The following is a 14,357-nucleotide window of genomic DNA, read 5'->3' on the forward strand; positions in this document are numbered from 1 at the left end:
CGGGGCGAGGCGGAGCGCGTCCTGTGCTCCCTGGCTGGGCGCTGCCCTGCTCCGCCCGCTGCCGCCAGGGGGCGCCAGCGCCGCAGGGCGGAGCAGCGCAGAGTGGACGGGGCGCGCAGTCCCCGCTAGGCGCAGCGAAGCTGATCCGAGCCGAGCGGCGGGGCGGGCACAAAAGCGCCGCGCCCGGCTGCACTGTGCTGGGAGTCGGCGCTGGGGGCTCAGCGGTCCCGGGGCTCGCAGGATGCCGGCGACTGCTCGGCGGCGTGGAGCGCGGGTGCTGTGCGCATTGCTATGGGTGGCCCTGGGGCGCTGCTACAACGTGGACGTGGGTCGCCCCGTGGTTTTCCAGGGTCCTAACGGGTCCTTCTTCGGGTACTCGGTGCTGCAGCACTACCACGACAACACGCGGTGGTGAGTAGCGCGGTCCTTGCGTTGGACGGTAAAGCCGCGGGGCCAGCTCTGCCGGGGCATCCCCCGCTCGGGCATCCCCCGCCGCTGCCTCCTCGGCCGCGAGCAGAGAGGTCCGAGCCCCGTTCGCAAGGACAGGGGCAGGCATGGAAGTGGCATAGTTTCCCCGGGTCCTTTCTGCCCCATCATGAGGGTGCAGCACCGAGATTTCACCCCTCTGTAACCCGGTTCCCGCTTCTTGGACGGTGATTAACATCGGGGTCCCACCCGGGCGCTCGGCACTGTCATCTCGCTGTCCTCCAGCGCCAGCAGCCCCTCGGTTCAGTGTTTTGCACCGTCCTGTGTCCTTGTGATGAGTGCCTAGCGTTTCATCTGTCCGGCAGACAAAGCCGGGGTGCGGGAGGTGACAAGTATTGCCCCGTTATACGGAAGGGCTGGTAGTGGTAATCCAGAGGGGGCAGCGCTGGTCCCTCCTTGCCCCGGAGAAAATCCCTCCGGTGGCTGCAGAGACCTTCCTAAATTGGCAGGCGTGCGCCCCTCCGTGTGCCCGCTCTTGGCAGGAGACCGCAGAGGAAGTGTCCATGTAACGGTATTTTTAATAAAGAATAACGAGCGATAATAGAAAGTTTGTCTACATCTCAAGAAATTATGCAAACTGGCAAGCTGGTTGTTTTTCCTGTGCAGTGAAAAGAGCCTTGGAGCATGGTCTGTCTTGCTCTTGTCTGGGTCAGGGGCTCTTTGTCAAAATTAAAACTGACTTCTTTTAATTGGACCTAGTTGATGTCAGCTGGTGCACTTCTAATGTGAGTAGGAGCCACTGCTGCCAGTAAATGACCACAAAGCTTGTCTTTATCTCTTACACTTAGATATGGCCTGATTACTCAGCTGTTGATGTTGGAACTGTGGTGCACTGTGATATAAATAAATGTATTCATGCCTCTGTCTCGTTCTTTAAAAATGAATTTCTTTCACACCCTTTAGTTCATCAGTAGTTGTGTGCTCTGCCTTTCTGCATGATGGCTTTCATGGAGCATTCATTTTAAGGGCTTATCAGAAGGCTTCATAGAGGAAAAGTCTGGGAGAAGAGAAGTGCTCAGTTTAAAGCAACACTGAACTTGGGGCAGGAACCAACAGAGGATGTGAAGGCTGAAAGCAACCAGTGTTCAACACAAATTGCTGGGCATTCATGGTGGTGTGAATGAAATGCTGATCTAGTGGGGGGTGGAGTGGAAATGATGTAACTTGTTGCTCCTTCTGTAGTGTCTGTCGTTCTGATTGATAACATGGTTTATCTTCAGGTAGCACCTGCTGGTGTGATGATTTTGACTTTTTTTTTTAATTTTTATTTTTGGAAGCGAAGGTGGACACTTGGGAAATGTTGCTGGGCTAGCAGTGTTAGGGGTCTGTCTGAAAGCAGGTGCCTCTAACTCGTCTGGTGCTTCAAAGTAAAAAATTCAGTTGTGCAAACTCCAGTTTTCTGAAAGCAGAGCTTCTTCACTGAGTCTTGGCTGTGGCACCCAGAAAAAAAGTGTCTAAGATCATGAAGTGCTTTTGAATAATGAAATTGCTAACCCCAACACACAGAAGGGTTAACAGCAGCTTAATATGGGCAGCATTAGCACTGGGCTGTTAAAAATCATGAGGATGGGATTGTCACCACTGCTGGGAACTGGGAAGTTTGTTTTCTTGGGTGCTTCAAGCTCCTGTACCCAGTTTAGGCTGAGGTAAGAAGTTGGGGAGATACATTTTTTTACAGTCTCCTTGACTCTAATTTGCTATGTGCAATTGTATTCCTAACCTGGCTATGCAGCCTAAATAAAGGTCAAGGCACAACAATGAATCTTTCTGCTCTTGAAACTGTATGCAGACATCTTCCAGTTTCCTGAAGATGGGAGATGTCACAGATGTGCTGAGGTTATTGTGTGTGTGGCAATGTCTTCTGCTCCTTCCTTAAGCAGATTTTATGGCTGTAAATCTTGAAAGATTTACCCGTTCCCCGTCATTGCCATTTTCAGTCAAGTAAGGAACCAGGTGGCTGCTTGCATTTGGAGTAGAGACAAGCCAAAGTGCTTCTGTTCTCTGGATGTAATTTTGAAGCTTGGAGTAAAGACCCTGCAAGGCAACCAAGAATGTTGCTTTCTCTGCTTTCCTTCAGACAGTTTAAGAAGAAACAAATGTCAGTTTTGCCCCAGTGAAAACAAGCTTGATAATGTGATATCTCAGATAATTCTTTTTAAAAATGTTACTTTATCTCTCTCCTTTACCTTCCCTTTAGCCCCTTCTTTCTGCACCCCCAAATCCCTCAACAAGTCCAGGGTAACAAGAGTATTCTTTCTGGCAACATGATATGGCAGGAGGAAGTGATGGAGTTAGTTCAGTTGCATGGTGTCCTGCTGTGAGTTTTACAATGAGGAATGAGTCTGGTTTCTGTGCTGTTGCTTCATTCCTTCATCCCCACTCTTCATCGCTCTGTGCTGCTGCTGTAAAGTGAAGGCTATTCTGCTCTGCAGGGTGATGAATACATGATTTTAGTGCTTGTGTGCAACAGAAGAAAGGTGCAGGAACAGACTGACCATGTATGGGCTGGGTTAAGGATGCCATGTTGCATAAACCGCAAACCTGATGCTGTAGGTGCTGCCATGGCACTTGGGGTCTGCTGTTCTTCATCACAGGTCCTCCACCTACTGCCCAAATAACAACCATCCTGCTTCTTGCTCTGCACATAAAGGATAAACCACTGGGGCTTTTACTTGAAGAGCTTAGCCAGTGATGGAGACTTTTCTGAAGGAAACTCGGCTGGGCTATGCTGTGGTGCGCCCTCCTCTGGTGCCGCTTTTGAAATCTGGTGTGGTATGTGAGGATATTTAAAGAGGTTTTTTCTCTGCCACTTAACATTGCAGTGAGGTGAGGCACCTACACTCCCCAGTCCTTGAGCTGCAATTGCCTAATCACAGCTGGCATGCTGCAGGCTGATGCTTAATGTGCTTGGCATCTCTCCATGCCATCGGTCAGCTCGACACTTTCATTCGCTGTTCCTTCTGCTAAATGCAGCACTTAATTTCCGAATCTCTATGTCCCGAGGGTCAATCATCAGCAAACTGATAGTTACTCTTCTGCAGGAAGTAATTTTAAGGAGGTGTGGATTTTCATGTGGCCAAAAATGCTTCTCATCATCCATTAATACTGGCTGCTGTGGCTCCTGCAATGTGATGATTTCTGTCCAGGTAGATGCGTAGTTGCTCCCATACAGATGAGAGCATTTGTCCTTGATTGTGTGACTATGAATGCAAAAAGAGAAGGCCTCTTTTCCTACTGCTCCTCGTATTGGTTTAGACTCTAATACTTGGTTTCACAGATCCAGTGGGATGGAGATTTCTGTGCACAAACCACACTGCTCTTCAGTTCCCTTCCAACTCTTTCTCCTGATGGGGTTTCCTCTTCAAGGTGTCTTCATGCTGCTATTCACAAATATCTTAAGGGATTCCTGCAGAGCATTACAGTTTTGGTGAGAGCTGGCTGGCACTGATTGCTAATCTATGCAAAGAGTATACTGCCCACATGATAAGCTGACAACCCAACTAGTCCTATAGCAGTGCTGGCAATCTGTGAAATCACAGCATTAGCCTATTTTAAACCAGAGCTAGTTAACATAGTTGGAATCTATTGGAAGGCTGCCCGATAAACAGCAGTTGTACTGTTGGCTGTTTATGTATCTTCTGTGTTTATGGCAGGCCAGACTCCAGAGCACTGAAATCCAAGAGGACTGTATTAGACTCTAAGGCTTTGCTTTGAGATGTATTTCGGATTTGAAATGGTACCAGGGAAAACCACCTTATCTGGTTGCAGCATTGTTTCATACAAATTGCAAAGCATTTCAAAGGTGTTTTAATATATAGGGGAAATACAAAACAGGTGTTTGTTTTGCTTGATGAGTCCCAAAAATGTTTGGATGCAAATGAGTCTTTTACCAGGTCTTCTGAAAGGCTCATGACAGTTAAATAGGTGACCTTTTTTTCCCCAATGGTTAAACTGTTAGAGACAGAAAATAATGAAAGAGTAAAGGTTCTTGATGAACAAAATATTCCATTCTCTAACCTTCAATAAAACTGAAGTAAGCAGTCTGTAGCAAATACCAACTTGACCAACCAAAAAAAGCATGTGAACCAGCAGAAAACCTTCGATTTCACTGAAGGGTGACAGTCTTGGGGCAGGGGTGAGTATGGGTCATGCCAGAAGGAACAGGAAATCTGCAAAGTTTTCACTTGCTGGGATCCAGATGCAAGAGAGAAAGAATGAAACAAGATCCAAAGATGACACAGTGTATGATGTTGGTGAAGTATCGAATTTGTATGTATGGACATTCAAGACAATCCAAAATAGATTTGCTTTTGGCACATATCACCACTTGCCTTTACTGAATGCTTCTTTTTGCTCTGTGTGCATGAAGAAATGGCAACAGACATTTTCTTTTTGGAAGGTATATTTTCTCAAGACAGCAATATTATTTTTGCCAAATCATTAATTATAATTTTTTTCCCATGCAGCTTTTTAAGAGCTGAAGAGCCTTTGATTTAGGCTCCATCTTAGGTTCTGCAACCCAAGGTATCTTAATGCACTGGTTGCTGAATTGTATTTACTTTTCATAGGTTAGAGCAAAGCTGCTTTTAAACTGGAGGTCAATGTGGCCTACATTATCTTATTGTCGTAACAGGTCACAGAAACAGTTTTTTGCTATTTGCAATTTGAACTCCTAACTCTTTAAGCTAGTAATATCCCTCCTTATTTATTTTTATTAGCCCTCATGACTGTCAATGAGTGAATGACACACATTCATCGCCTGTGTAAGTGAAAATGATTGGCATTTGATTTTCTGCTGCTGCCTGCCTGGTGGGATTTCTATTTTGAGCTATTATTTCAAGCTCTTTTGCACGCATTCCCAAGTGTGTGCAGACTTTGTAGGTTTTAGCAATTTAAGTATTTTGGTTATTAATTCTTCTCACTTGTGAAAACATGACGTGTGTTGTAGAGTGCAGCCCAAACGGTAGAGCTGAGCTCATGAAACTTCAGAGAAAATGGTCACTCAGGGTAGAGGTTTCTCTTCTTTTTGTAAACATATTTCCAAGTGCCACAGGACAGTTTTGCACATCCCACATCCAGGGAAGTGTGCAGGGAGAGGAAGCTTGCTGCTGTTTTCTAGACACCTGACAGATGCAAGAGCAGCCCTTCTAGGTGGCTCAGGTTGGCTCTGGACGTTTGCATGCCTTGTGCCTTGGGTCTCCCTGTGTTTACTAGGATGGTGATGATGGGTGGTACTTTGGGATGGAACTTTAAATTAGAGAATGAAGGAGAAGTTGTCTAAAACAGAATTGCCATGCTGGGGCTTGTGCTGGACTGTCTATTGTGGGTGGGCTTCGTTTGTGGACTGACTCTGCACTAGTAGTTCTTTACCTTTTTAATTGGTAAAACAGAACAGTGTCTCCTTGGATGGGAGCAGATGGCCAAGTAGCAGGCTCTCTGGATCCACACGAGTGCTGAGGGCTCAGTCTTCTAGAGATGGTCATCCTTAATTCCAGCCCTGGGCTTAACTTGAGCGAGGATTTTATTGCATACAGCAGCTCTGCCCTGCCTCACAGTGCAAAGCTATCAGCAGAACTGGTACTAAACTACCTGGTGCTCCCCACTCTCACTCAAGCTGCCTTCCTCCTCCTTAACCTCCCTCCTCACTCTCATGTGCTCAGATCTGGGCTCACAACCAAATGAAAAAGGTTGTCCCTTAAAATGAGGAGGTGGTTAAAGGGTTTGCTGAATAGTTGTGCCTCCCCTGTATTTCTCTGCAAAAAGCATCTCTTAGGGCAGCTCATTAAACCATCGACTGGATTGTGGCACAAGTGATTAAAAACTGCTCGTCATCTTTCAAGGGTATGTTAAGGAACCCTGTGGTCAGCACTTGTGGATTGGTGCTCCCCAGATACAGCAGCTCTCATGTGGACTCAATAGCCCAGGTACAATCTTCACAGCTTTAGTGCTACACATTGGGTGGTAGCGATGCATTGTGGATGAGATTTTCTCCTGTGTTGCTGGTTTGGTATTTTTGTTGTTTTTTAAAGTTACATAAAGTGTTCTGAGAATGGGATGCCTCAACCTTCTGAACAAGATTATTAAACTTTGGCTGGCTGGCAAGCACCCAGGTTCAGGTTTCAGTCTTTCGTGAGTGTGTGTATTAGCTCCTGTGGTTTTCTTGATTGATAGGTGTATTGTTAAAACTGAGGGAAAATGGTTGCAGCTGCTGTTGTCTGCCCTAATACCTTCCTAAATGTGCTTGGGAGTGAGGTGTTTCTTTAAATCTGTTACAATTCTAACTGAAATATAACTTGTTCAAGTATTTGTGGCTGCTCTGGGGAGAAATGCCTTTACTGTGTGTGGTGTTTTCAGTCATGATTGTTGATGTTGTAATTTTATAAGATTGCTGGAGAGAAGTCCTTCTGATGAGGAAGCTCTGGCCATGTGAACCTTGCTGTTAGTTATTTTAAAATTACAATTATTTTTTTCTTTTCTTCTGAAATTAATCACTCATTACTGTGCTTTTGGTCTCCAGGGTCTTGGTCGGTGCTCCCAAGGCAGAATCTAAATACAGCACCTCTGTTCAGTCCCCAGGAGCAGTGTTTAAATGCCGAGTCCATACTAACCCTGACAGAAGATGCACAGAACTGGATATGGGTCGAGGTAGGTTGTTGTGATGCTTGAGAAGTGAGAAGGGGGACACAAACAAACAAAAAAAGGCTCATGTGGCTAGCAATCCTCCTTCCAGCTTCAGAAGCCCTGAGACAGAGGGATTTGTCATCCTCTCCTGACACTTCTGAGCATTGGTAGAAAAGGTGTCATATTCTCTTCATTGTTATGAAACGGCATCCCACTTGCAGCTGGTGTCTTCCCAGTGGCCTTGCTTACTCCCTAGTGAGTGCCCAGGGAGAAGTGGGTTTTTCCCTGCTTACCCTAAGACACTGTTTTTTCTCCACCTGCTTCAGCATGACCCATCTTGTAGGTGGGTATGTGAATGTCTGGCAGTGCTGCTGCCCACGCCAGGCAGTGCTGAAACTGGGGTGTGTGGGATGACCCCATGCAGTGTGGTAGTGGGCCCATGGTCTTTTTAGCAGATTCTCTTGTAATACAGCAAATCATTCCTCGGGTTTGCTTTTCATGCTAAAAGAAATCAGTTTCTCAGTGAGAGCCATGCTTGTAGTAGGCTATTGCTTGTGATCAGGATCAACTTTGGTTTCTTTGATGTACAGTCTGAGTTGAAGGAGAGTCCTGAAGTAAGGCTCTGATCTAAAACCTTATGCTGGAGTCTAATGGAAAAAAAATGAGCCTTTTAATAGTTTGAGTTTCTTGGTGCCATACATTATTGTTTTTTCTGCCTATAAAAAAGGCATGTTAGTACTGTTCATCTGTTCATGACTGACACAAGTAGAATTTATTTTTATGAAGCTTACATGTGTTAAAACAGTGTTTTGACTAAGTTTTATTTTCTTTTTATCCCTTTTTTTAATTATTATTTTTTCCCTGCTACTGTAACATAAACTGTCTCATAGATTTGTGAATATTACTTGGCAGAACTAAAGATCTAGCCTTCAATGGGTTTTTTGTTTGGTGTTTTGTTTGGTTTTTTTAAGCACCCTAGAGTTATTTTTGCTTTGATTGCATTCTGCAGGCCATCTCACATCTCTCCCATTGACTTCAGTTGGATGGTTTACTCAAGCAGAGCTGTGGACATGCTGAAACAGCTACTGGTTGTTTAGGACAGTGTCTGTCTTATGCTGTGTATTTGTATGGTGCCTAGTAAAAGTGAGAGCATTGCCCCAACTAATGTGTACAAGAGTTAGTGATCAGGATAAAGGGGAAAAGAAAAGCACTGTCAGGCTGATGTTAGATAGCCAAACATCTCTCTTCTTGTAGGAATTCTTTGGTGTATGCTTAAAACTTAATGTCTCCTTGCCTTGCTGCCTTTCCCCCCTTTCTGTAGGCAATTCTCGGGGTGCACTCTGTGGAAAGACCTGCAAAGAAGACAGAGATGATGAGTGGATGGGGGTGAGCCTGGCTAGACAGCCAAAGGCTGGTGGAAGTGTGCTGGTAAGTTCACTTTTCACTTTGATCTCCCTAAACCTATTGCTGCTGTCTGACTCTAATGCTAAACACGTCGGGATTAATGTGTTCAGCAGTGACTGACAGAGCACAGCTTTGCAGGCAGCAAATTCTGTATTCCTTTTCTTTAAGCAGAGGGAAAAGTGAGCCCCAGCCAGAAAGCTTTATTTATAGAGGGTGGACTTCAAAGCTGTCACACCTGACTTGTGTCACCCAAGGATTTCTTCCTGTATCTGTGGGATTAAATCTTTGAGCCGAATAAATAGAACTTTGTCTGGGAGGTACCTGCTAGTTTCTTCTTTCTGTCCTTTGTCTGTGTTTGTGTAGGGAATATGTACACATCCATTTTACATGAGCATATGTATTGTGTGTCAGAAACTACAATGAAAAATATAAGATGAGTCTTTGTGCCAATGTTTTGTCTTTTATGTATGTTAAATTTCCATCAGGAAGGCAGAAGACTTGCAAGTAGAGAAGACTTAATGGTGTGTGGGTGGCCTTGTTGTCTGTGATATGGTTACCGTGCACATAGGTCAAGGAGAGCAGATGTGATTCTTAACGATGTGGAATTCGTCTTTGAAAAGCAAGGTTTCCTGTGTTGGAAAAAGTAATCATAAAGAGTGCTGGGCAAAAAGCTTTCCAAAATACATGAGTGTATTAAGATTAATAGTTGTCCCTCTTTATGTCTGTGGCTGGGTTCTAAGCGTGTGCCCAAGTGAGTCTGTCTGCAGGATTGGCAAATGAAAAAAACACAACTGCAACCAACTGTTGTAGATGTGGCAGGCAGATTTCAAGCTTTGTGTCAAAGTAACCCTGACAACAATCTAATTCTAAACACCACTGTTTGGGAGTTGGAAACTCGCAGTATGACTCCATCTTTCCAATGAGACAGGAGATATCCCTGCTATGTGGCATCAAACTGTCACAGAGCTGCTGGTGAGAAAGATCTTACACAACAATCACTGTGCCAACCACCTGTGTCAGGCAGGTGGACAAACTCACTTCACTCAAAGGTCTTTTTCTTAATATGCACGTAGAGTCCAAAGCCTTATGCTCTAAGTCTTTGCACTCCAAATTCCCCTTGAGGGGAGCAGGTGGTTTTGAAAGTTTTTTGTGGTAGCACTGTGGTATTTTATCTGATCATCTCTTTAGCTGCCAGTGCTATGGGACTGGCTGATGCTTTGCTTTTCTTGGATGTTATAAATGAGCATTAATAAAACATCTGTAAACCTGTACAGGGTGTAAAATTAAGGCATTAGTTCTAATGTAAGGGATATCCTGATCTGCATGTGTCTTAAGTGCTGCATGACAGCTAAGGAGTAAATTGCACTCATCAGGGTAATAATACCTTGAGACAAACATCCTCTCCATTTCCCAGTCATCATCATCGTCTACATAAAGTCTGGTCCCATTTTCAGAAGCTAGCAAGTATTTTTTTTTTTTTCCTTCCCCAGGCAACACAGAGACATTTTTGTAAAAGTGATATCTTAAGAATAATGGCCTTATGTATTTGACTTCAAAGGCAAGTGAGTTGCAAGCTGATGCTTAAGTGTCAGCTCCCTAGACAGAAGCAGCAAAGAAAGAGAAAGTTGGTAAAAGCCCGGCAGCTACCAAGGTTGGGGATAGTTGAGGGGAGGCAGTAAGAGGGAAAGACATGGGTAGGCTCTGAGGGCTTGGGTTGGGGCTGAGCTGATAAAAATTTCAGATGTGAAGCAGGTTAAAAGCAAAATGTAGCTGAAGTTAAATGTGCAGCTGGTGGTGTACTTAACCCAGTGCAGTGTTAGTGGTAAAATGTCTCTCCGAGTTACACTGATTTTAAGGCAGTCCTAAACCATCCCTCTGACAAGATTATGCTGCCCTCACCAAGCAGATCATGTCCAGATGCTTGAGGATGTTTAAATACCTAATTCTTGTTGATCTTAAACTAATTGCACATCTATATATATGGCCTGGAATGAAGGCATATGGATTTGTTTGTGAGTGGAAAGTACCTGGCTGTTTCAGAACATCGTTGCTCTCTATTTTGAGATAACTTTTTAGTGAAAAAGCTTTGTGCCTCTCCCATAAGCAGATAGCTTTTTAATACATGCACTCTTCTAATGTTAAAGACCAGGATTTCTTTAAAATGCAGTTCTTCTTTGAAGCCCCTATGAGAAACTGGTGTTCTGAGAAGAGGTGTCTGCAGGTTGAGGTGCAGCTTCAAGGACTGCTTCAAGGATTTGCATCTTTTTTTCCTTTATCATGGCCAATTTTTTAGCGTTTCAACAAAATTACTAGCTAAGTTTCATGAGGAATTTCCTGCAGTTACAAGTGTGTACAGTCTATATTTTTAGGCATTGTAGCTCTTGTTACTGCATCTCTTCCAGGAATTCCTTTAAGTCATGGTGGCATCTTTGTGGTCAGTAGCCTTGGATGGATTTATATACTTTTTTTTTAATTTTCTTTTTCTTTTTTGAATAAATAATCACTTTTTAAACCTCTGAGCTATTCCTGGTCTTGATGTCCAGTATTTGAGGAATTAGTCTCAGTTTAACTGTGGATTACACAAAGAAGTTGCTACTTTTGCTTTGAAACTGCTTAGTGTCTTAAATTTCTGCCTTATCAGCCTTCTTCAACTGCCCAATGACAGCACCAGCTTCAGTGGAATGGGGCAGTGAGGAGTGTGTGGGGTGGGGCGGGGGTTTAGCTGTTTTTTGGTAGAAAGTGGATTGTGTTTGATCCCATATTGTGCCAGGATGCTAACAGAACTAGAGTTTTATATTTGTGTGATGAACTAAATAGAAAAGCATCGAACAATGGGGATTTAAACAAGCAAAGAAGTAAGACTGGCTAAAAAAAGCTCTGAGTTTGCAGTTCAGTGATTTCTTGTCCTTGGGTATGCCATTAGTCAATATTTGCATTAATCTAAGTGCTTCAATAATACAGCTGAGACTGCCAGCTCCTTCCAAATGGATATGGCAGAAGTCATTTTGCTTTTGTTGGGAGAGGAACCAGGGACAGTGCATTCTGAGTTGGAGATAAGCCACATCCTTCAGTCTTGCTCTTACTAAACACCTGCTTGGTCTGTCCTTACTCTGGCTTTTATCAAGTGTTGCTATTTTTTCATTTTAAGCAGTTGACTTACTGGCACATCTAGTGATTGTATGTGTGTGTCTGTAGAAAACAAACAAATGACCAACCCCAAAAACAACACCATCAAGAAACCCCCAAACAAAACGAACCTCATCACTGCAGCAAAGCTGAAGTCCTCCTAGGGAAGAGTAAAACATATTTGGTCTGACAGTGGCGCATTCAAAAAGTCCCTTGTTTGAACTCTTGACTTCAGGAGTCAGCAGAGAGCTGTGTAAGAACCATACATTCAGGTGGGGCACTCAGCCTCTAAAGTGAAGCCTGAGTCTCTTATGTTGTTGCCTTTCCTATGGCTCAAAGCCCGTGTGTGCAAAAGAACAAAGTGGCTGCAGTTCTGAAATGGCCTATTCATTACACTGTGGTAATGCAGCGTCTGCCATCAGTAGAGACCTCCAAGTGTTTTGCCCAGAAGCATTTTATTTTCATAGAATCATAGAATTGTTTTGGTTGGAAAAGACCTTTGAGATTGAGTCCAACCCTTAACCCAGCACTGGCAGGTCACCAATAAACCATGTCACCACATCTACACGTCTTTTAAATACCTTCAGAGATAGTGACTCCACCACTTCCCTGGGCAGCCTGTTCTAGTGCTTGACAACCCTTCTGGTGAAGAATTTTTTTGTAACATCCAATCTAAACCTCCCATGGCACAACTTGAGGCTGTTTCCTTTCCTCTTGTTACTTGGGAGAAGAGACTGATCCTCACCTCAGTACAACCTTCTTTCAGGTACTTGTAGACAGTAGTAAGGTCTCGCCTAAAACCTCCTTTTCTCTAAGCTAAACAACCCCAGTTCCCTCAGCTGCTTCTCGTAAGACTTGTGCTGTAGACCCCTTGCCAGCTTCATTGCTCTTTTTTGAACACACCCTAGCACCTCAATGTTCTTCTTGTAGTGAGGGGCTGAAAACTGAACACAGCTTTTGAGGTGCAACTTCAAAGATTTGAATCCTTTCTTCCGTTTTCCGTGGTAGAGCTGGAGCCTGTGCCCTAGCAGCAGCTGCTGAACACTAAAGCTGCTGATGGCTTTTTTTATTGTACAGGGGCCTGCCTATGGCCTGCATCTAAAAAGGGTGTACAAGCTGTCAATTGTGCGCTGTCACATGAGGGGAAAAAAACCCAGAAGATAGATAAGAACCTTCTCCCCAGCATTGTATTCAGGTAACTCATCTCTGCAAGATGTTTTCAGACATGTGCAATCCAAGAAGGAAGGTGAGTTGCTGCCAAAGATGGCTTTGGTAGCACATCACCTTGCCTCAGCAACTTTGAATAATGCAGGGGCTGTGTATTGTAATCCAACTAAACACTTTTGGGAAGGCAGAAAATCCAAAAGCAGCTGTGGATGAGCTTTGCTGTGGTAGACAGACAAATGTACTGGTTGTCTGGCTTCAGAGAAATGATTTTCAGGGAGGAAGAGGAGCTGCTGAACTCCTGTTCATTGGGAAAATGTCAAAGTCTGCAGCTGTGCTGTGAGGGAGTCTGTGGAAGCCCCCACTGAAATAACCAAGGTGGAGCTCATCTCTGGGAGCTACAGTTACAAGCTGTCTGCAGACTCAGGCAGTCAGTGGTGAACTGGTATGCCTGAATACCCAGTGTGATGAGGGGACAGAAAAGTGGTCATTAAAAAGACCCTACACCAAAATCCAGGCCCTGACAGGTTAGGGCAGTGTGCCCAAACTTGCTAAACTGATCCCACAGCCTCCAGCTGATTTTTAACGTACTTTTTATGGAGCAGCTCCTTTCTTTCTCCGTATATTGTTCCATCTTTCTTGGCCTCTGCACCTCACTCCTGAGCAAATCCTCCTGCTTGTGATGAAATGCTGCTGCTCTCCCTGACTCTGTCATTTGTGCTCCTCTGGGAAAGATTAGTTGGTTAATTTATGTGAGTCCCTTGCAGTTTCCAAGACCTAAAATCTCAGGGAATTTACAATATCACGATCCTTTATTTATCTTTCTATAATTTAAAAAAATACTCTTGGTCTGTTTCCGCTTGAGTTTTTATCTGGAGTTGGGGTTGACTTGACTCTGGTTTTAATGGTATGTGTCTTTATGGTACTGTCTTCAAAAGGGCTGTGCATGTGCATATTTGTGCTCACAGCATAGATCCATCAGGAGAAAATCTGTTTCTTGGCTGCTCTGAAAATGAGCATTTCATGTGCTGTTTTTTTGTTGCAGTTAAATTTTGGATGGTGCATGGGGATTAAAGTCATAACTGAGCTTCCTTGAAGCACATAAGGGAGTCCCCAAAGCTGCTCTTTGTCAGAGTCCTCCCGTGTTTAGCTGTCAAGCAGTGTGCCATCAGAAGCATCCTTCTTGTCATGGGGGATAGCCTGTGCCATGTGGTAGCTTTCCATGACTCTCTACTCCCTTGTTATCAGTCTGCCCTAGCCATCTTCAGAACATGTTTTTCCTTGAAGGTGAAAGTTAGGAAAGCAATAAATATTAAACACCAAGTGCAGCACTGCTAGCAGCAGAGAAGGCTTTTGCATAATTGGTTTTGCTCTGCTTCAGTTAAAAAAAATGAGTTACCTTTTTACATCTTTCCAGGGTTAAGTATATGGGAAAAGAGGCAGTTGTTGACTGCTGGATTGAGTTTTGAGCTTCCCCGTGGCTGATACACTTTCCAGGTACTTTACTGGATGGGTAGCACAACTGTGCCTGTCTTACGCCTGCGCTTCAAAATGAT

The 14,357-nt window shown here is 44.2% G+C and overlaps 1 protein-coding gene across 1 annotated transcript in view; it reads left to right on the plus strand.

Annotated features, from left to right (window-relative positions):
* Positions 1-241: 241 nt before the first annotated feature.
* Positions 242-14,357, plus strand: part of ITGA9 (integrin subunit alpha 9) — a 205,981-nt gene continuing 191,865 nt past the window's right edge. The window contains exons 1-3 of the mRNA XM_054384966.1: positions 242-411; positions 7,004-7,131; positions 8,429-8,535. Of these exons, the coding sequence (XP_054240941.1) occupies positions 242-411; positions 7,004-7,131; positions 8,429-8,535 (405 nt within the window). The remainder of the gene's footprint in view (positions 412-7,003; positions 7,132-8,428; positions 8,536-14,357) is intronic.

This window comes from Indicator indicator, chromosome 11 (assembly GCF_027791375.1).
Source record: "Indicator indicator isolate 239-I01 chromosome 11, UM_Iind_1.1, whole genome shotgun sequence".
In the NCBI taxonomy this organism is placed as follows: domain Eukaryota; kingdom Metazoa; phylum Chordata; class Aves; order Piciformes; family Indicatoridae; genus Indicator; species Indicator indicator.